General features: G+C 38.3%; 3 protein-coding genes across 3 annotated transcripts; 2 read left to right on the forward strand and 1 right to left on the reverse strand.

Annotated features, from left to right (window-relative positions):
• Positions 1-869: 869 nt before the first annotated feature.
• On the reverse strand, positions 870-4,807 carry LOC145914018 (multiple inositol polyphosphate phosphatase 1-like). Its single transcript, XM_083001793.1, has 7 exons — positions 4,605-4,807; positions 4,136-4,287; positions 3,619-3,764; positions 3,090-3,292; positions 2,228-2,401; positions 1,858-2,075; positions 870-1,497 (listed from the first exon to the last, which is right to left on the reverse strand). Exons 1-7 carry the CDS (start codon positions 4,771-4,773, stop codon positions 1,198-1,200), a joined length of 1,362 nt encoding a protein of 453 aa, XP_082857919.1. The 5' UTR covers positions 4,774-4,807; the 3' UTR covers positions 870-1,197.
• A 1,378-nt stretch (positions 4,808-6,185) lies between these two features.
• On the forward strand, positions 6,186-9,612 carry LOC145914149 (multiple inositol polyphosphate phosphatase 1-like). The gene is made up of 7 exons (XM_083001928.1): positions 6,186-6,362; positions 6,621-6,769; positions 7,059-7,207; positions 7,516-7,730; positions 8,074-8,244; positions 8,794-9,011; positions 9,273-9,612. The coding sequence occupies exons 1-7, from the start codon at positions 6,200-6,202 to the stop codon at positions 9,579-9,581; spliced, it is 1,374 nt and encodes a 457-aa protein (XP_082858054.1). The 5' UTR covers positions 6,186-6,199; the 3' UTR covers positions 9,582-9,612.
• Positions 9,613-13,082: 3,470 nt separating this feature from the next.
• On the forward strand, positions 13,083-17,007 carry LOC145914108 (multiple inositol polyphosphate phosphatase 1-like). The gene is made up of 7 exons (XM_083001885.1): positions 13,083-13,276; positions 13,529-13,677; positions 14,143-14,291; positions 14,631-14,845; positions 15,431-15,601; positions 16,144-16,361; positions 16,670-17,007. Exons 1-7 carry the CDS (start codon positions 13,114-13,116, stop codon positions 16,976-16,978), a joined length of 1,374 nt encoding a protein of 457 aa, XP_082858011.1. The 5' UTR covers positions 13,083-13,113; the 3' UTR covers positions 16,979-17,007.
• The last annotated feature ends 5,063 nt before the right edge of the window (positions 17,008-22,070 follow it).

The following is a 22,070-nucleotide window of genomic DNA, read 5'->3' on the forward strand; positions in this document are numbered from 1 at the left end:
CAATTAAGACAAGAATTCCCTTAAATTCCGACCATATTTCGGGCCATTCACCAACATATCAGTGCTATGCTGTACTGTACGACGAAATGTTTAATCAAGGTATATAAACAGGACATCTAGGGTTCGAATCCCGGTGCAGCAAAAAACATGTGCCAAAGTAAACATTTTTTTGACACAGCGAAATTCGAACCCAGATTATCCTGATCACGAATCCCAATCACTTAAAGTGCATGTGACACTGAAAAATCAAACATATTATAATAATTAAACTCAGAGATGGTCATAATTTTGAAACATTTTTGGCGAAAAAAGTAGCTGGATACGGCGACTGGTTTCTGAGATACAGCTGATCAAAGTTACGTTGAAACCGTTGTCTACGAAATCAAGACTATTGTTGTGTGACGTTATAGAAGGCGCTTTAGTCGTGCGAGTGCTGGCAGCAAGCCTTATGTGTAGGAACGGAAAACATTCTAAAATTGGTTTAGTATAGTTTTGCATTAAACAGGGCACAACAAGTCAGCAAGTGCAACAAACGGATTTTGATGTTAATTTGAGCTGCAGATAGATGACCGCTGTTCGACCTATTATGTCTTAGTTACGTAATAATAAAACAGTTACTGGGAAAGGGTGTTCTTGTGGTTAAAGCATTTATGAACGCTAAGGTCTTTTTGAAAACACGACAGAGGCTATCCGTCGATTAAGTATTGCCGGTTTGTCCACTCACAGCAAAAGATATAAGCAATTGAATTTTAAGGCTGATAAAGACCGCCGAGAAAAACCATCCAAATTAACCAATTATGCAACAAATTTATTCTGTCATAATAACACTTTTTGTCTGACAGTATAGCGTTACCTACGAGTTCGCGTCATAAATGATATAATTAATTCGCCACAATCAACCACTAATGTACTTTTTTGCAATATAGTTTAACTGGAAATGTTGGAATAGTGAAATTAATCTCAAAACAAAGGTGAGGTTAAAGTTTTTTAAAACCTTGGCTCTTTAAGTACTTCAATCTCTCCTAGCCACTGGAGTGTGTTTTGTCAATTAAAGTGTTGACCATACAAAAGTAAAGTGTCTCAAAGAGCCTCTCACTAAATCGTCATCCTTTATTCAGCAACGATAAGCTAGCGCTGTTTGTTTCAAACGATTACAAACAAAATAAATTTAGTCTACGCTTGCTTGTTTCTCCACGTTTAAAGCGCACAAATCTTATCGTGGTTGCACTCTGTTTGTGACCCCGGGACAAACTCCTGGTACGCGTCAAGCCATGCGTCCAAATCGCACATTCCCTTTGGCTGTGTGGGATTGCACTTCGGGTAATCTTGCAGCAGCCGCTCGTTCCAAAACGTTTGCACTTTGTACGTAGACACGTTATCTTGCGTACAGCTGTAGAGCACGAACATGATATTTGCGGCGCTCGGACTGAACAAACTCATGCGAAAGGCTCTCCGCGTTTGAGTGACGAAGTTCTCAGAAGTTGGAGGACTTTCTTTCTGCGAGTAATTTCGATAATATCGGATGTTTGTTCCTTTGTTGCAATATTTAAAGTTAAGGCCGTCACAGTCACTTGTTGAAATTACACCCATGTGGTATAAGTAAGGGTTTAGTCACGGAAATCACTAAATTTACTCGGCGGGAACGTTGCATAACTTGCCCAACATGAAAACAATATAGAAACGTTACTCACACACAGATATAAACTTTTAACAAGCCCATGCATTCGTGGATAAATTAATTCACATAGCATGTTAGCAGCAGACACAAAAGGAACGGTTGCGTGTTGTACATCACGCCAGCAGACTATGCCATAAATTTTGCATAAAGTTGCTTCACCTTCTTAAGCGTCAACTTACCATGTATAATCCCATGTTAGCAGCGGTCACGGCAACCATGGAAGTGTGACCGAACTGAAAGCGGCCTAATCGATGGGGAATACCCCGTTGGTGGGCGTGACTGGCGTTCTGGACCGCGCCCACAATATCCTTGGCTATTGCGCAAGTCCACTTGAAGGCAATATCGGAGTGGAAACTGCGTTGCGCGTAATCTTCGAGATCGCTGGCATACTCCAGTACTACGAAGAAATGGCAAAGTGACATTACATCGTGATTACCTTGTAAAAATAACCACTGCTTCCTTTTGGTATCTTGACAAAAACTGCAGACAAGGTAGGTCTACTGGGCCAAATGTAAAAATGTTTCAAGAAGCAATTGAGTTGTAACGTACTTTTAAGATCTCGTCTGGTAAACACTTTGCACCAAGGTGTGTTTCTGGCTTCCACAAGTTGTTGGTAATAACATCCGTCCGCGTAAATTGACCACAAGATGTCACCAGTAATTTCACTGCGGTTCAATCCAAGTCTTCTCGCCACTTTCCGCTTGACTCGCCTTATAAAATCTCCTGTCAATATCAACGCACAATTGTGTGAGCATGAGTATATTTTCACTGGCTATCATTAAACCGCAATGTATTTCAAGTTATTTTTCATAGCCTTCAGCAGGCAGTTAACAGCAATTGAATGGCAATTTTTACATTTGTCGAAGCAATTGTGGCGTGTTCAAAACTCTTTTCCCAGACATATGTATTGGCTAAAGCTTTATAATTTTTGCATGTTTCTCTTCTAACAATATTGTTGCATTTTGTTTGGCGCCAAGATTACAAGTACATTTTACCATGGGCAACTCGCATACCAAATTTTTCTACTACCTTTTTTGTAATTTGTGACTTTTAGCCTTCAACGCAAAGACGTAAGTACATATTAAAACATACAATCAGCTAGGGATGTGTCAAATCCATACACTGGGCCGAATAGTAAGTAAGTGCCTTTCAATGTTCCTATTATAGACATCGATTTCAAATATTCACAACGAATTCTACGTAACTTAACCGACGTTGAACAAAGGCACTTAAAATCGTGCGTTATCTTCAGGATTTATCTTTAGGCGAAACACTAGCAATTGATCGCACAAGTAACTACCCTAAGATTTAATTACTTTGCACAAAGCCAACGCCCCATCACTAGCAACAATAACAATACGAAAACATATTTTTTAGCATATTCTACCGGAAATTTAAAATACACACGTACCAGCTAAGAAACTTTCGTATTCTTCCTCTGAGTGCGGGTTTTCTTCAACATCCCGAACATATTTAGGGCAATTGTCGTTAAGCATGGAGTTTTCCTCATTAGAAACCACATTAAAAACCTCCGCATCACCAGGGGAAATCCCCAGTGCCTCTCCAAACTCGAACATGGAGTCAACAGTGCGGGAGAAGTTGGTGCTGGATAACCTGACCACGATTTTAAAAACTTGTTCCCAAGCGTCGCTAAAACCATGGCACAAGACAATTTTCGAAACAATTCTTTTCCGAAACAGTGAGTTAAAAAATCAAAATTGCATGAGGACCAAATTTCCTCACATATTTTAAAGATGATACGTTGGTGCTTTGGTCAAAACGCAAACGAATGTGATTGTGTTAAAACTGAAATAATGCTTTTATCACTCGCCTTTAAACCGCAGCAATGTGGAACGATAGGTTTTCAACGAGGGGGTTTCACAATCTTTAACCATACGTTAGTTAGTAAAAGCAGCATGCGGGATATACTTATTTCACACCTAAGTCTTGTCCGGGTATTCACACGTAAAAGTTCGGGCAGCATGTTCCTGTACCGCCTCGCGACTTCTCGAACTTCCTTCGCCCCGTAAGCAGTGAGGTTTCTGTTGGCGTATTTATTACTCCACACCCTCCAGCTCTTCAAATTCTAAACATAATTATCTTTCGATTTAGAATACAGAAGACATTTTCAAGTGCATTTTGCGGTCTTGTACATGTTTCATCCATCGCAATTTTTGTGAAACAATGGGCCAAGATTTGCAGGATATAATTGTAGCCGAGAAAAAACATGAACAAAATAAACCAAAATATTGTTGCATCTAACGACAAAATTAATTTACTTGGTTGTTAAATAATTTTCAACTAATACTGCAACGTTTACGTCGTCATTCCAGTTGTATTGTTTACAAATAACTTAAACGGCTTTGGGAAAAATGGCTCTTTAACCGGTAGAGTGTATGCAGAATGGGGGTGGTATACATCAACATGACTTTATCCGTGTCAACACACCCAACTTACTTGCAGATCTTTTCTGCATAACGTCGCTCTGCCTGTCGAGTTTATCTTTTTGGCAAGTGCTAAAAGGTTTTCCAAATCTGGAAGAATGGATCCGCCCCTTGGGTGCCTGGCCCCGTGCCTTAGCATGCCGTACATGAATACAGGGGTGCATTCTACAAAATAGTGTATTTAACTCTGATTATAAAAGGTGTTGTAAGGTAGAGCATGTGTGTGCACAATCAAAAATGTTACATCCGGCATAAGCAGATGTAAGCAAACACAACGAATTTCCGGCAGCGTTTTTTTAGAGTGTTGTATTTTTAGTGAAACAAAAAGTGAAACGAACAAAAAGTACTGTTAGGCTTTGTCAACAAAACTCTAAACGCAACTAAATACATCGGTATTACGCGATGTTTAATTATCCATATTTCCTAGTGCATTAACCTCATAAGATCATATCGTAATAATACAAACATATATTAGTTTTTACCTGCTGGCGCACGCAAACGCTTCGGTGGCAATTTTCCAGCCACCTTTACGTACAGTGTCTTTGTTCCGAAAAGCTCGTAAAGTCTCTGTTCATTGGAACACAATCCAGAAGAATGTTTCACTGCGACAAATAAACCTAACAAAACGTACAGAACCATGAAACTGTCCATAGCTTCCTGTAGTTACAGCTGATGACAAAGACGCTTAGACCGTCTGGACTTCTTTAACCTATAGACGTCGTGAAGATTTCCTTGGTCGTGCCTTAAGGGCTATAGTGCGTTTTGTAATTGGAGATGCTGCGGCTTTTGCCCTGGCTTTTCGGCTCTTTGCCGGCGATAACATCGCTGTCACTGAATCGCATCGCAACCGGTTTAAGTTACATGTATTGCTTCTCAGAAAAATCGTATCTTCCCTTTCCGCAAACTTTGAAACAATGCAGAGGATTGTTCAGTAGCTAATTATGTGGCAATGTGGAAAAATCCTTATCACGTATATGTCAGCTTATGTAGGATTGAGGCATAAGGATTAATTAATATCAATATCTTAAACCTAGAGAAATGCGAAACAATACTGGGTTCTTAAAACAAGTAGGAAAATATAAGCGCCGAAACTGTCTCTTTATCTAAGAGCTACAGATTATAAAACGTAATACCATGGCAATTAATTTACGCAGAATTTGTTTATTATGCTTAAGTGTACTTATATATTGTGATTTTCGCCACTATAGATAAACAGTCTTTTACCTAAATTATATTTTGATGGAAAAATGCGGTTGTGTTACATCAGGGATTCACTACCGGGGTCCGCTGAAATTTCTAATTACTCTTGTTCAATGATAAATCACAATGTACGAAAAACATGTACGCATTTTCCAATATAGGCCCGGAATCATATTAAATTACAGCAAGGAATTACAGCACATGGAAAACAAGTGACATCCCAGACTTGAATTGCAGCGGAAGCAGATATTCGAAAACTTAAAGGGGTCCGCGAATACTTTGACGTCATTTAAAAAGGTCTTTCAGGACAGACAGTTTGTGAACCACTGCGTTGCATGCGAAGGGAAATTGACATTGGAAAATTTTTGTCTTGCCAGAAGTAATGTAGGTTTGGTTAAAACAACTTTAATTAACTTTGTGTTTATGTGTGTTTTGGGGCATACCGTAACTCAGCCATTATTCTTTTGCGATAGCAACCATTGTTTCATCGATGTTTCTTTTTCGAAGAATGCCAATGACTGGACGGTATTTATATTATTGCCAGAAAAACAACAGTGTGGAATTTGCATCCATATAACTACATATTTTCGTACGTGGAATTTAATTTTATTGAAAATTTCGTGTGCAGGCAAGAAGAATTTATTTATAGCCTCAACATACATGACAAGAGTGCTTTTTGTGGTTTTTCCTCCTGCTATTTATGTCACATCGACAACACGCAACTACATGGGTCAACAGGCTTGACAACTATTGCCTTTCAAAGAAATACATAAGATAATTGCCCCTGGGCGTTCGTTCAACCTGGTCTAAAAACGTTGCTGAAAGATAAAGAGCAACGTATATTCCATAGTTACTGACGCTGCAGACAAGAGGAATCATGATGTTTAAGACGGCCATTGTGGTTGTTCTGTTTTCGGCTATATCGCTTACAAGTGGATGGTTTTGCAGGTCCCTTTCAAGTAAATACCCATACTTTGGGACAAAGACGTTTTACAAGGACGTGCGGGGCGAGTTGCCTGCCATTTCCCAACGCCCGCAAGGTAATTATTTGCAATTTCAATCGGCAAAAAAGATACACTATAGTGCGTGTACGAGTAGAATTTAAAAGCTCTCGAACAATGTATTTTTTCTTTCAGTTTTTATTGTTATTAGACATTGAATAATTGATTACGGCAAGTTACAGCTTTTGGGTCCACACATTTCTATGTTGTAATTATTACCTGGCTAAGACTTAGCGATTATGAAAATCAGGATGTTAAGTACGTGTATAAAAGAACAACATAACGCCAATTTCTCAGGATGTGTTCCAATCTTTATCAATATGATTGTTCGTCACGGTGCAAGATACCCGGCCCAGAGTGTTCGCGCTTCTTTCCTCAGACTTCAACAGTTTGTCGAGACTCTAAACACCAATGGGAACGCTGTCCAGTGCCCAAGTGAACTGAAGGTAAGCACTTCCAGCATATCATCAGTTCATAAAGTATTTAATGGGTGCAAATTGGCAAAGTTATTCCTTTGCTCTTCCAACAACCAGCAACATTACGATGTATCAGATAAATGGAAATCTAACACAAATCATTGACCCATCTAATATTTCCTAACTCAGTGGTTTCGCGAAAACCTAGAGTTCCATAAAAAAATCTGAAGGGTTCCATGAACTCGATATCAACTTAAATATTGTTACAGTGTTACGCGGACTTTTTTATGAAACACTGACTCACATGCATGTGTATCAGGCGCTTGAGAACTGGAAAGTGTGGATGTCTGAGTTTGACAACCTGAATCAGACAGAATTCGGAGATGAGGAAGTTCGTCAAGTTGCCCGAGCTTTTAAGCAGAGATTCCCAGAACTTTTGGGAAAGTCTGTCAGGCACGATCTATTCAGGTAAAATTATTTTATACAAAGCCGAGTTTTCTTGAGAAATAATCTTCACGCGGATTTGCAAAGTGCATGATGATCATCAACTAGTTCGCTTACTGATATTTAGAAATATTTTTGCGTCACTTTTTGTATAATAATGTTGCTGTTGCTGTCAGGCATATTATATTTTTATGGTCTATTCTTCTGGCTCATAAAAACTTTTTGTATTTTTGGATGAATACTTATGCAGATTACAGCTTGGAACCCGAATAAGCTGTTACCCCAAAGTACCACTTTTAAACACAGTTAGAAGTGCAACAAATCGTCCTTAGGTTTACAAGCACTGACACAAATCGTACATCCCGCTCTCTTCGTGCTTTTGCCGAGGAGCTTTTCTGTCGTAATGGATTTCCCCTACCTGAGTCGATAAAGATAGAAGTTACCCCAAAGTCACGTGACCCGCTGTTGCGCGAGAGCTGCCCGAAGTTTATCAAAGAAGTCAAAGACAACCCGGACGCGAGTGCCGAGTTGCGGCGATTTCAAAGAAGTTAGGAATTCGTTGCTTGCTTCAAGTTTCGCAACTCTTTTGCGCATTAAACAAATTTAAGTTTAATTACATTGCTATTGGTTATTTATGCTTATTTTAGAGTTAGTTAGTCTTTTTTTTCCGCCAACAATAGAATGTAAATGATAAAAGGCAGTTAAACTGAAATTTTTGCGGGCGATACAGACATGTACAACAAAAGAATAATTATGAAATATTTTCATGAAAATAGTTGAACAAACAATCATGTTTTCGAGTGTTTTGGTTGCGTTGAATGAACTGCACTATAACTGTACTTAAGTTCTTATTTTTCGAACTTCAATACAACACACATGAATGTGATTAGGTTACCGAATTCGTGGAATAGCCCGAAATGTGGCCAGACGCCTAGGTGTAGAGGAATCAAGAGTTACAACCAAAGTGCTGTTTGAAATGTACGACGCCTGTTACTACCAACGATGGGTGGACGCGGTCGCTGGGCCCTGGTGCACTATATTCAAAACCTCAGAATTGGAAGGTAAAACAGAAAGAAAGAGCAATAAATCTGTCAGAATCATTTCAAAATACTCTCGACTTTAATTTTTTCCAGATAGCATTGTTATAACTTTTTACACGTTAAACGTATATACAATTTCGTAAAAACACATTAAGAGCATTTTGCATTCGATATAATAACTTTTAGCAAAATGTTGGTGCTAACACAATTTTAAAATTGCAATAAACAGGAAAATATTGCGTTTAATTTAATACTTACATAATTAATATTAATGAAATAGTGTATAAGCTCCAGACAGATGGCCACTGTTTCGACCTAAAAGGTCTCATCAGTGCAGCTGGTGTGACTATACGACGACTCTGCAGACCAAACGGCCAAGCAAAGACTTCCACTTTGTGGTGACTATACAATCGCCGTCATCCGTTGGGCACCAAACTAAGTGCAAACTTCGGAGAAAATAGGCCATCTGTAGGCAGCTTATACACAATTCATATTATTGGCTGCACATTGCTTATTAATGAAATATATTCACAACCTCTTTACAGAGTTCCAATTTTCGATTATTTCTAGTACTCGACTACGCAACCGACGTATACAACTATCCACAACAAGGATTCTTGTATCCAATCGCAACGCAGAAAACCTGCTTCCACACAAAAGAGATCATTAACTCCCTAAAGTTAGCAGGCGAATACGACCAAGAGGGGAAGGAGTATATTAAAGCACGAATCAGAGTCGGCCACGTTTCCCAAGTGGTCTCTTTGGCTGGAAATATGGGACTGTTTACAGTACGTTGTCCCTTAAACTCTTTGGCTTAGTTTCAGCATGTTTCACAACGAAACTGCTCGTCATATTAAGCCTTAATATTTTAGAAGAAATTACAACAAGCTTGCTAAAATATACAGTAAAACGTTATATTTTTGTACAATTCAATTCATGTAGAGAAAGCGCAGCATGTGAATACCGATTTTATAAATAACATTCCAAAATAATACAATAACATTCAAGTACCAAATTTTGCATTTTTGCATTAACATTTTTAAATACAGGTTGATGACCCGCCTACTTCGAGAAATTTTGGATCACAAGGAAATCGATTTTTCCGCATAAGCAAGTTGATTCCAAGTGCCGGAAACCTTGCTTTTATTCTGTATCGTTGTGGAGAAGTCTCTGAGGGTCAATGTGCCTCCCTTTCCAACTACAAGGTCCAGATATTCTGGAACGAGAAGTTAGTAACCACAAACCCGGCGTGTGAAAACGGCTCTCTATGCAGTCTTGACAAGATGCTGAATCACTACGAGCGGTTTGTGGCTGGTTCACCCAATGAGTGCAACCAGGACAAACTGTGTGAAGTTTAAATTGGTTATTGAAATAAAACAACTTTCTCGATGCAAAAGCATTCTGTTTTGAGGTTTTCTTTATTTATATTTGTTTTCACCAATCATCATGAGGTTTTCAGGCTTGGCATTCCAGGCAATGCAGTCTAGCTGGAACAGCCACTTTTTCCTGACAAGTCGGAGCGAGATTTGAAAAATCTCCCGGTGCTCCCGGTGAGGTTTGAATTCACGACCCTGGGCTAACCAGGCCCAACGCTCTACCAAGTGAGCTAAAGGAGCGAAGTGGTTTCACCGGGTATATTGTGGCCAAAAAACGTGCTCCGACTTGTCAGGAAAAAGTGGCTAATCAAGCTAGGCTGCATTGCCTGGGCTGCCAAGCCTGAAAGCCTCATGACTACGATACGTTAGCTGTGATCGCCAACCAAGGACCTGCGCAGTGGAGCGATCCTGCCTATCATGCTATTGCATGTAATATTACTGCGTTGTTATCACCAAAGTAATATTGTTCTTTAAATTACAAAATAAAGTTAATGGGAAGCAAATCGAAATAGACAAATCATTTTTTCTGTTTATCTTGGAAGATCATGTAGCCTTTTTGCTTATTTTAAGTGCTGCAGTCTCGTTCAAACATTTCTTTGCCACCCTTCAAGTAAATGCAGAGCATTCAAATTGTTTATTTGCCCTGATTTCCATACCCATTTCTTATCCTTGTTCTATTTACATACCAAATAGCTATCAGGAAATGTCTTTATGCACCATGTTTGCCAAAATTTGACTCTTTGTTTGTAGACATATTTTAAACTTCACATATACTTACACATGACACCACCTTTGCGGCTGAATATCATTTGGTTGCAGGCCAGTCTTGCAACCAAGAAGAAACCAAGACATTTGCGGCCTTTCAAAAATCCTTTGTGTGTTGGAACGGCATGTTGGGGCGACATTTAAACAAAGAAGTTGTTATCGGAATACTGATAAACAGACCGTAAACTGCGTCAAACGTAAACCTCAGTCTTTGTCAGGATTTGGCTTAACGCAGCGTTTCTCAAACTTTTTAGACCACATAACGTAACCACAAAAAAATACGTAAGGCAACAACCAAGATATTTGCACTGGGGGAATTACTTGTGTACTTACAGTATAATATACAAGTTTCAATGTCTTCATGTCGTCCTACCCCCCGGGCAGTTGTGGTGGTACCCAGTTTGCAAAACCCTGCTTGGGCGTATATTCACCACATAGCAGTTTGTGTTTTAAATAATAACGTCCGTAAATAACCCAATCGAAAGTCGGTTCTAATTCAGGAAATTTGTTGGTTTTCTCTCGAACGAGGAGTGCAGTCATCAACTCCTGCATCCTCGACAACAACGCATCTCACCTGTGAAAAGTAAATATCGTGTGAAATAGAGATATGACTACAGCGTCCCCAAATCGCAAGCGAATTAGTAAAACATTATCTTATTTATATAGTTTGTTACCGGCTATGTTATAGGCATATGCTATAAGTTGTCGTTGTACGAATTTTGCTTTGAGAGTAAAAAATTATCACCACCACTTGAGAAATTCGAATAATTACCGACAGCAGCAATTCCTTCTTTTTTTAATTATTTTTTTCGTCTGAAAAGTTAAGTCTTTAGTTGACCTGATTGACAATAATATAGTACGTACTAAGACACATCGTTCACATCATTTCTCCACCCAAACACATTCACACCACATTTACTACTTTCTGTACTTGGGTCTTAGCGAATCAAAAGCCGTCGAAAATCCGGTTTGGCTGAACTTCAACTCGTTCGTCGCGTTGTTTTCACCAGCTATAACATATAAATGAAGATTAATTAGTAATATTCAGAAATATGAGGTAATTACACATGGAACATTTGGTCACGAAAAAACAAACGACTCACAAGTAGAAATAAAGATGAAAAATATATTGTCAAGAGTAAACATGCAGGAGCAGTTCCATTACCTTCGAGAATGATACCACGAATTTCAGTAAAAATACTTTGGACAATTGAGTAAAGCTTGGAGAAATCAGAAAGTTGGTAGACTCGTTCGTTGTCGCCCACTCGACCGTTTGCTACAATCTACATTTAACAACATGCAGAGTGATTATACATTGAAAACTACATTTAAAGCATTGTATAATTAATATCTTGCTACAGGTCGTATGCTCGGTGGCGTCTGGCAAAAGTGTCTTTGCACTTTTTGAAACAAATCAATTTTGAATCGTTTCTTCAAAAAGGTGTTAGGACCGGGCGATATTTGTATAATTAGGATTTATTCATTCGGACATTTAACGCGTGCTGAATACATAACGCATAGTTTTTGTGGTCCATGGAAATAGTATGAAGAGGCCTGTGGTCCGTATACTGTAGTGTAAAGACGTTTGGTACGTATTCATGAAAATCAAAACAGAACAGTTACCAACCTACATGCAGTTCTGTGAGATCAGCAGCTCTGACTCCAACACTGATAGCTGTAATGTTTTGCGATTTCGAAGACAAGGAGCTCGAATTCAACAGCTGAGGGTCGTTTGATCTTCAAAATGTAACATTTTTAGTGATTAATTTTAAAATCAAAATAACAACCTCTTTTTAGTACATTTCCATTACATTCAATACAAAACCACACAATATCTGCACGCTGTTTTTAGAAATTTATCAGCAATAATTGATTTAAGACAGTCGAGGTCGCCGACCCGCGAATGGCAAAAAGGGTTTCAGTGGCTCTTTAAGTGCTCAGATCCAAGATAGTAACGATTGTATACACTATGAAATTGATTTCCATTTGATTCTCAAATACGTTTTATTTTGAGGACAATTTTTACAGTTCCCAGGCGCAAAAATATTTTTGAAAACAATTATTTCAACGGCCAAATCCTCCTACACTCCATCCGTAAGTAGAATTTGAGTTAGAAAAGGCCCCGGCGGCAATGGGGATGGCGGAAGCGAAATTAACATTGACAAATTTTGTGGTCGAGTGGGGCTTTTTGAGAAGTAATACAGGTTTGGCAAAAACAACTTCAATCAACTTGGTGTTTATATATGTGTTTTTGGGCATACCGTAACTTGTAAACCATTATTCTTTTGCAATGATAAACGTTTGTTTCATCGATGTTTCTACTTTGAAGAACACCAAGGACTGAAGGGTATTTATACTATTGCCAGAAAGACAGCAATTTTGAATTTGCATCGATATAACTACATATTTTCGTACGTTAAAAATTACATGTTAAAAACTTTTTGTTAATAATTCCGTGTGCAGGCAAGAAGAATCTGTTATTTAAAGCCTCAACATATATGACATAAGTGCCTATGGCGGTTATTCCTCCTGCTAGTTATCACATCGACAACACGCACTTGGCAACTACTTGAGTTATCGAAATGCACGTGATGTGCGTTTGGGCTCAACAGGCTTGACAACTATTGCTTTTCATAGAAATTCATGAGATAATTGCCCCTGGGCGTTTGTTCAACCTGGTCTGAAAACGTTGCTGCAAGATTAAGAGCAACGTATATTCTGGTTACTGACGTTTCAGACAAGAGGGAGCATGATGTTTAAGACGGTCATTGTGGTTGTTCTGTTTTCGGCTATATCGCTTACAAGTGGATGGTTTTGCAGGTCCCGTTCAATTAATTACCCATACTTTGGGACAAAGACGTTTTACAAGGACGTGCGGGGCGAGTTGCCTGCCATTTCCCAACGCCCGCAAGGTAAATATTTGCAATTTCAATCGGCAAAAAACATACTTTATATAGTGCGTATACTAGAAAATTAAAAGCTCTGGAACAAAAGACTTTTGAACCTGATTACGGGAAGTCGCATTTGTGTATATCGTTATTAAATACTGTTTCGTACATTTCTACAGCTTTTGGGTCCACATATTTCCACGTTGTCAATTATTACCTGGCTGAGAGTACGCGATTATACAAATCAGAATGTTAAGTACGTGTATAATTTCACAGGATGTGTTCCAATCTTTATCAATATGATTGTTCGTCACGGTGCAAGATACCCGGCCCAGAGTGTTCGCGCTTCGTTCCTCAGACTTGAGCAGTTTGTCGAGACTCTAAACACCAACGGGGAAGCTGTCCAGTGCCCACGTGAGCTAAAGGTAAACACTTCCAGCATATCATCAAGCCATAAAGTATTTAATGGGTGCGAATTGGCAAAGTTATGCCTTTGCTCTTCTAATAACAAGCAACATTGCGATTACTTTATCAAATTAATGGAAATGTAACACAAATCATTGACCCATCTAATATTTCCTAACTCAGTGGTTTCGCGAAAACCTAGAGTTACATAAAAAAATCTGAAGGATTCCATGAACTGGATTGCTAGCATAGTTTTAAGCAAAAACTTCTCAACATTCCTGTTAGGCCGTAGGGCAACAAACCTATTTCATTTAAGTTCCTTTGTTACAGATGTTTGTTGTTACTTTTTTGAACCTTAAACATCAATTTTAATATAAACAGTTGTCTGAATACTCGGCGGTTCTATTTGATATCAACTTAAAGTTGCAGTGTTACGCGGACTAATTTTTTTAAATGAAACACTGACTCACATGTGTGTGTATCAGGCGCTTGAGAACTGGAAAGTCTGGATGTCTGAGTTTGACAACCAGAATCAGACAGAGTTCGGCGATGAGGAAGTTCGTCAAGTTGCCCGAGCTTTTAAGCAGAGATTCCCAGAACTTTTGGGAAAGTCTGTCAGGCACGATCTATTCAGGTAAAATTATTTTATACAAAGTCAAGTTTTCTTGAGAAATAATCCAAGTTATCCAACGCAATTCACGCGGATTTGCAAAGCGCATGATGATCATCAACTGGTTCGCTTACTGATGTTTAGAAATATTTTTGTATCACTTTTTGTATAATATTGTTGCTGTTGCTGCCAGGCATATTATATTTTTATAGTCTGTTCTTTTGGCACATAAACACTATTTGTGTTTTTGGATGAATACTTTTGCAGGTTTTAGCTTGACACCCGAATAAGCTGTTACCCCAAAATACCACTTTTAAACTCAGTTAGAAGTGCAACAATTGACCTGCAACAAATCGTCCTTAGGTTTACAAGCACTGACACAAAGCGTACATCCCGCTCTCTACGTCTTTTCGCCGAGGAGCTTTTCTGTCGTAATGGATTTTCCCTACCTGAGTCGATAAAGATTGACGTTACCCCAAAGTCACGTGACCCGCTGTTGCGCGAGAGCTGCCCGAAGTTTATCAAAGAAGTGAAAAACAACCCGGAAGCGAGTGCCGAGCTGAGGCGATTTCAAAATAGTGAGGAATTCGTTGGTTGTTTCAAGTTTCGCAATTCTTTTACGCAGAAAACAAATTTAAGTTTAATTACGATGCTTTTGCGTACTTATGCTTATTCAATACAAACAAAATGGCCAATGCAATAGTTGAGAATTCCCTGCTACAGACGTTTCGATTGTTGTACTACAATCATTTTCAGTGCAATATATTGAAACGTCTGCAACATGAAGTTCTCAACTATTGCATGGGCTATTTTGTTTGTATTGAAGCATAAATAAAACCGTCAGTTATGTTTCTTATTTATGCTTATTTTAGAGTATAGTTTATTATTTTTTTTTATTCCGCCGACAAAATACCATGCTGAAAAAAGCAGTTAAACTTAAATTTTAGTGGGTGATGCAGATATGTATAACAAAAGAATAAATATGAAATATTTTCATGAAAGTAGTTTAAACCTATGCATAACAATTAATTATGTTTTCGAGAAATTCGTGCGCAGCAGTTCGTCTTTAAAGTGTTTTGGTTACGTTGAGTGAACTGCACCATAAGACTGTACTTAAATTGTAGTTTTTCGAACTTCAATACAACACACAGGAATGTGATTAGGTTACCGAATTCGTGGAATTGCCCGAAATGTGGCCAGACGCCTGGGTGTAGAAGAATCAAGAGTTACAACCAAAGTGCTGTTTGAAATGTACGACGCCTGTTACTACCAACGATGGGTGGACGCGGTCGCTGGACCCTGGTGCACTATATTTAAAACCACAGAATTGGAAGGTAAAACAGAAAGAAAGATTAATAAATCTGTCAGAATCATTTTAAAATACTCTCGACGTTAATTTTTTTCCAGACAGCATTACTAAAAACTCTTTAAACGCTAAATGGATATGCAATTTCGTAAAATCACATGAAGAGCATTTTGCATTCGATACAACGCCTTATTTGGAAATTTAGCAAAACTTTGGTGCATTGAATTTTAAAATCGCAACAAAACAGAAAATTATTTAATACTTGCATAATCAATATGATTAGTAAATCAAATCTGGATCAAAAAACCAAAATCCCCTGGCAGGCTGTCGATCGCACACCGTATCAATAATAATGTATTAAAATCCAAACACAGCGATCTTCAGACAGCTCAGATCGATTTATTTAGAGAAAAATATATTTCGCCTAAAACGGCATCATCAGTTTCTCCATTTACCAAAACTTATTCAAATAGAGATTCTATTGAAATATATTCTATAGAAATATAGAGATTCTATAGAAATATATATTCACAAAATCTTTAAAAAATTCCAATTTTCGATTATTTCTAGTACTCGACTACGCAACCGACGTGTACAACTATCCACAACGAGGTTTCTTGTATCCAATCACAACGCAGAAAAACTGCTTCCACACAAAAGAGATCATTAACTCCCTAAAGTTGGCAGGCGAATACGACCAAGAGGGGAAGGAGTATATTAAAGCACGAATCAGAGTTGGCCACGTTTTCAATGTGGTCACATTGGCTGGAAATATGGGACTGTTTACAGTACGTTGTTCTTTATATTCTTGTTGCTACGTTTGTTAGTAACGGCACTTATTAACTTAGTTTCAGCATGTTTTACAACGAAGCTGCTGGGCATTTTAAACCTCAATAGTTTAGAAGAAATTACACCAAGCATTGCTAAAATATCCAGTAAAACGTTATATTTTTGCACAATTAAATTCATGTAGAGAAGGAGCAGCATTTTAATACCGATCGAAAAATTTTTGTATTGCATGAATAACATTCCAAAATAATACAACAACATTTAAGTACCAAACTTTTCATTTTTGCATTAACATTTTTAAATACAGGTTGATGACCCGCCCACGTTAAGGAATTTTAGATCACAAGGAAATCGATTTTTCCGCATAAGCAAGTTGATTCCAAGTGCCGGAAACCTTGCTTTTATTCTGTATCGTTGTGGAGAAGTCCCCGAGGGTCAATGTGCCTCCCTTTCCAACTACAAGGTCCAGATATTCTGGAACGAGAAGTTAGTAACCACAAACCCGGCATGTGAAAACGGCTCCCTGTGCAGTCTTGACAAGATGCTGAATCATTACGAGCGGTTTGTGGCTGGTTCACCCAATGAGTGCAACCAGGACAAACTGTGTGAAGTTTAAATTGGTTATTGAAATAAAGCAATTTTCTCGATTCAAAAGCATTTTTATTTTGAGGTTTTCTTTTGACACTTGTTTTCACCAAAGTAATAGTGTTCTTTAAATTACATGATAAAGCTAATGACAGCCAAATCGAAATAGAGAAAGCAGTCAAACATCTCTTTGGCACCCTCTCAGTAAATGCAAAGCATTCAAAATTTTTATCTGCCCTGATTTCAATAATAATTTCTTTTCCTTGTTTTATTTTCATACCAACTAACAATCAGAAGAAGTCTTTATACACCACGTTTGCCAAAATTTAGCTCTTTGTTAGTGGACACATTTTAAACTTCGCATACGCACACATGACACCACCTTGCGGCTGACTATCATTCGGTCGCAGGTCAGTCTTACAACCAAGAAGAAGAACCAATTTCAAAAAAAAATCCTCTGTGTTTTTGAACGGCATGGTGAGGTGACAATAAAACAAAGAAGGAATACGTTGGTATCGGAATACTGATAAACAGATCGTAAACTGTGTCAAACGTAAGGTATAGTCTTTGTCAGGATATGGCTTAACGCAGCGTGACCCAAACTTTTCAGGACACAGACCCCCTATTCGTGATTCTTTATGGAGCCTTAATTTTTGCGTCACATCAGGGTTTCCACCCAAAACAGCGTGATATGATAACGTGAACATAAAACAAAAAATACGTAAGGCAACAACCCCAGAAATTTGCACTTTACTTGTGTACTTACTGTACATTATACAAGTTTCGATTTCTTCATATCGTGCTACCCCCCGGGCAGTTGGGATGGTACCCAGTTTTCTAAACCCTGGTTTAACGTATAAACACCACATAGCAGTTTGTGTTTGAAATTATAGCCATAAATGTTGTGTCCGTAAATAAATCGAAATTAAAGCAATCAACCAATGCCGGTTCTAATTCCGGAAATTTGTGGGTTTTCTCTCGAACGAGGAGTGCAATCATCAACTCCTGCATCCTCGACATCAACGCATTTCACCTGTGAAAAGTAAATATCGTGTGAAATAGAGATATGACTACAGCGTCCAAAACGCAAGCGAATTAGTAATTGTTTTTTCTTATTTGTATAGGTTGTTATTTGCTTTGACAGTGAAAAATTATTAATATAATTTAAGAAATAGGAATATTGTACTTTAGCGTAAGGTTGTAGAAACAATGATATTTAAAAACATACTTGTTTAAGGATAATTACCGACAGCAGTAATTCCTTTTTTACATTAGTTTTTTTCATCCGAACTTACCTAGTTTTTGTTCCTTTATCATAAACTCCTATTTCAAGGTACATTTTTCTGTCCTAAAAGTTTAAGTCTTTAGTTAACCTGATTGACAACAAAATAGTACGTACCTTTGTAAGACCTTACTTTCAATCGACTGAACCTTTCCGTTTCTGTCGTCAGCAACATTGAAGTACCTTTTTGCACTAACTGATAAAAGCAGTAAAACCCAGCGCGCCGCACACAATCACCAACATACTATCACATCGCTCCATTGACCAAACGCATTCACACCACTTTCTGTATTTCGGTCTTACCGAATCAGAAGCCGTCGAAAATCCAGTTTGGCTGAACTTTAACTCGTTCGTCGCGTTGTTGTCACCAGCTATAACATAGAAATGAAGTTTACTTGGTAATGGTCATAGATATAAGGTAATTACATATGGAACAATTAAGCAATAGATGAATTATATATTGTCAAGAGTAAACATGCAGGCCAGTTCCATTACCTTCGAGAATGATACCACTAATTTCAGTAAAAATACTTTGGACAATTGAGTCAAGCTTGGAGAAATCGGAAAGTTGGTAGACTCGTTCGTTGTCGCCCACTCGACCATTTGCTACGATCTACATTTAACAACATGCAGAGTGATTATACATCAAAAAATTAAATTTTTGTAAGCATGATTCAATATCTTGCAATAGGTCGTATAATGCTCGCTGGCGTCTGGGAAGAGCGTCTGGGCACTTTTTGAAACAAATAATTTACAACATATCTTGACAACAGCAACTTTCAGCAACCCAGTGTATTTTGAATAGTTTCTTTATAAAGGTGTTAGGACCAGGCGAGATGTATAATTAGGACGTTTTATTCATTTGGATATGTAACGGGCGCTGAAGACATAACACATAGTTTTTGTGGTCCATGAAAATAGTATGAATGGGTATGTGGTCCTTTTACTGTAGGGTAAAGGAGTACCTATTTTGGCACATGTTCATGAAAACCCAAACAGCACAGTTAAATTTACCTGCAGTTCTGTGAGATCGGCAGCCCTGACTCCAACACTAAAAGCTGTAATATTTTGCGATTTCAAGTAAAGAGAGCTCGAATTCAACAGCTGAGGGTCGTTCGAGCTTTAAAATGTGACATTTTTGTGATTAATTGTCCACTTACAATGCAAACCCTTCTCAGAAATTTCCATTACATTAAACATAACACCATACAAAATCGGAAATTTATCGGCAATAATTGATTTAAGATCTATAGTGGTCGCTAACCCGCGAAGTACAAAAAGGGTTTCAGTGGTTCTTTAAATGCTTAAGGTCGCAGAACTCAAAGACAGTTGTTATTAAGAATGTAAAACAGATACCAATCCGTCTATAAAATTGATTTACTTTTGATTCTCAAAACGTTTTATTTTGACGAAAACTTTTTGCAGTTCCCGGACGCGAAATTATGTTCGGAAACGATTTATTTCAACGAGCAAATCCTCTTACACTCCGTCCGTAAGTAGAATGAGAACCTTTTTGGTGAACGGGTCCCCAAAGTTAGAAGAGTTGGAAAAGGCCCCGGCGGCAATGGGGATGGCGGAACCGGTGAAAGTGGTGCCACTGTGTAGGACAATGTTATCTACAGCATTCTGCAATTAAAAAATATGATAACGCTGGAAGTCATTCGAATCAACATGGGCTTACCGCGAAGTCATCAAATACGGTATATTTCCCAATCTTGATTTCTGTCACAACCAAACGAAAGCCGCTGAAAATAAAAGATGTTTTAGCGTCTGTGCGTGAAAGGATGTTTGAGATTCACACAAACAACTGCAATTTTGATATTTTGATCTTTTGACTACAAGTAGCCTTACGAGCATCAGACACATTGACAAATTTATGATGTGACATGACAAATTTATTTGGTGGTAGCGCTGGAAGACTTCCTTCCGCTATAGACACAATAAATGTGTGTGAAACGTTTGGGTTATACGACAGTACAACCAAAATTGTAGGTTTACGACTTATGTTTGCACTCAAACTGAACTATGCTTTCCTTCATCTATGCCTAATACACAAATTTTCAAACTTATTTTTTTACATAAAAGTACAACCAACAAATTATACAGCTAAAAGTTCAACGCACAATATTTTTAACTAAGTCAGAAGAAAATACTCGTTTCTCACAATTGCGGAAGCCAGGTGGAATATTGAACAACCCCGACCGACGCCGAGCCCCCAGATGAAATATCAAACTTCTCAGTAACGTTTTTCACCCATTCCTTGACTGTTTTAAAGTTGTCCACGCCGCCGTGGTTAATTGAAGAAGAACCGTCGAGAAGAAAAAGAATATCGACATGCGAATGGGGGCAAACTGTGCAAGGAGTCAAGTAAGTTGGTATTTTTTAACTAGTGTTGTAACACAGATAAAACAAAAGTATTTTGTTTAGGTTCACAAGCTTCGCTGCCAAGGCGGGAGCTTGATTTTTTTTAGATCTCGCTCCGACTGTCGGGAAAAGTAACTGATGCAGCTTGGCTGCAATGCCTTGGCAGCGAAGCCTGTGAACCTAATGATGAGAATGCGAGAGCTAATATCGCCAAACATGAAGGGCCTGTACAGTGGGGCGATCCTGCTTTGCTATGCGAAAGCAAGCTGACATTACTTTGTATTTTGTATATATTTCTGCGTATTTTGTTTATATTTTGGTGGCACAGACTTGCACGAAAATGCATCAAGTTTTGGTAGTTTATTTACCAAAACTTTTCGTCAAAGAATCCTCCCAGATTCTTCCATACAATTGTCCGACGTAACAGTGACCAAGCTGCTGCACTGTCCCGCTACATATCGTTGATCGTAGGGAGGAACATGCCTATCAAAAAGAATCTCAAAATGATGAAGCAACAAAATTCAAATACTTACCACAAACGAACGTCTAGCTGGACTCGTAATATCCAGCCCGAAGGCATCCATCTGCATAAGAGGTGGAACTTCGGGCGAAACGTCCTCGCATGGGTTGTTGCTTTGCAAACTGCAACGATACAAACGACCATCCAGCGATGAGTTAAAAGGATTTGACACACAGCCAGGACACGTGACCATCATTCTGCAACAAAAACGGAATGAATTCTTGGAATCAATACCTTAAATCACCTTTTTGAAACTAATTAAACTCACTTGGTCAACCTAAACTCAATTTCAAAGTAAGTCCCAAAAAACCTTGAGCTGTTGACATTATTCTGTGGCAAAGTAACGTCTCTGAAAACTCCACTTTCTACGTTAAATGAGAGAACAATCGGCAGGAAAGCAATGAAATAAACCACAACTGCCATTGTCGCAAAAACTTTTTAAAGGACCGTCGCAAATTAAACGTTGAACTGGCATTCACTGTAATAAGATTTCAAAAAGCTGTGCTGAACCCGTTGACCATCGACAACGGAAACGTGAAATACATTTAAGTAGGTCTACTGAATCATCAGGCATGGTTGGTATGAAAAACATTTTTAGCCCAATTCTCTTTGCTGTAAGCTTTTTCAAACTAGTTGGCAAATCTTCTTCTATAATCTAAGTCCTATTGAACTTAACTTGCTGAAATTACATGCCATATATATCAGTGAGGTCCAGCAACAGTGTTACACTTAACCATAAACAGTGAATTATATGGAAATTTACAGGCTTTTATTCGATACAAAATGCAATTGCGATTATTGAACTTTTCACTTGCTCCACACCACTAAACATTTCACAAAATATTTCATTGCATTGCCATACACGCAAAGTTTCTTCAATGGCAAATCATGAAACTTTTAACATTACAACCAAGAACCAACATGAAGGCAAATTTATCAGCCATGGATAAGCACTTC

Source organism: Ascidia mentula, chromosome 9, assembly GCF_947561715.1.
Source record: "Ascidia mentula chromosome 9, kaAscMent1.1, whole genome shotgun sequence".
In the NCBI taxonomy this organism is placed as follows: domain Eukaryota; kingdom Metazoa; phylum Chordata; class Ascidiacea; order Phlebobranchia; family Ascidiidae; genus Ascidia; species Ascidia mentula.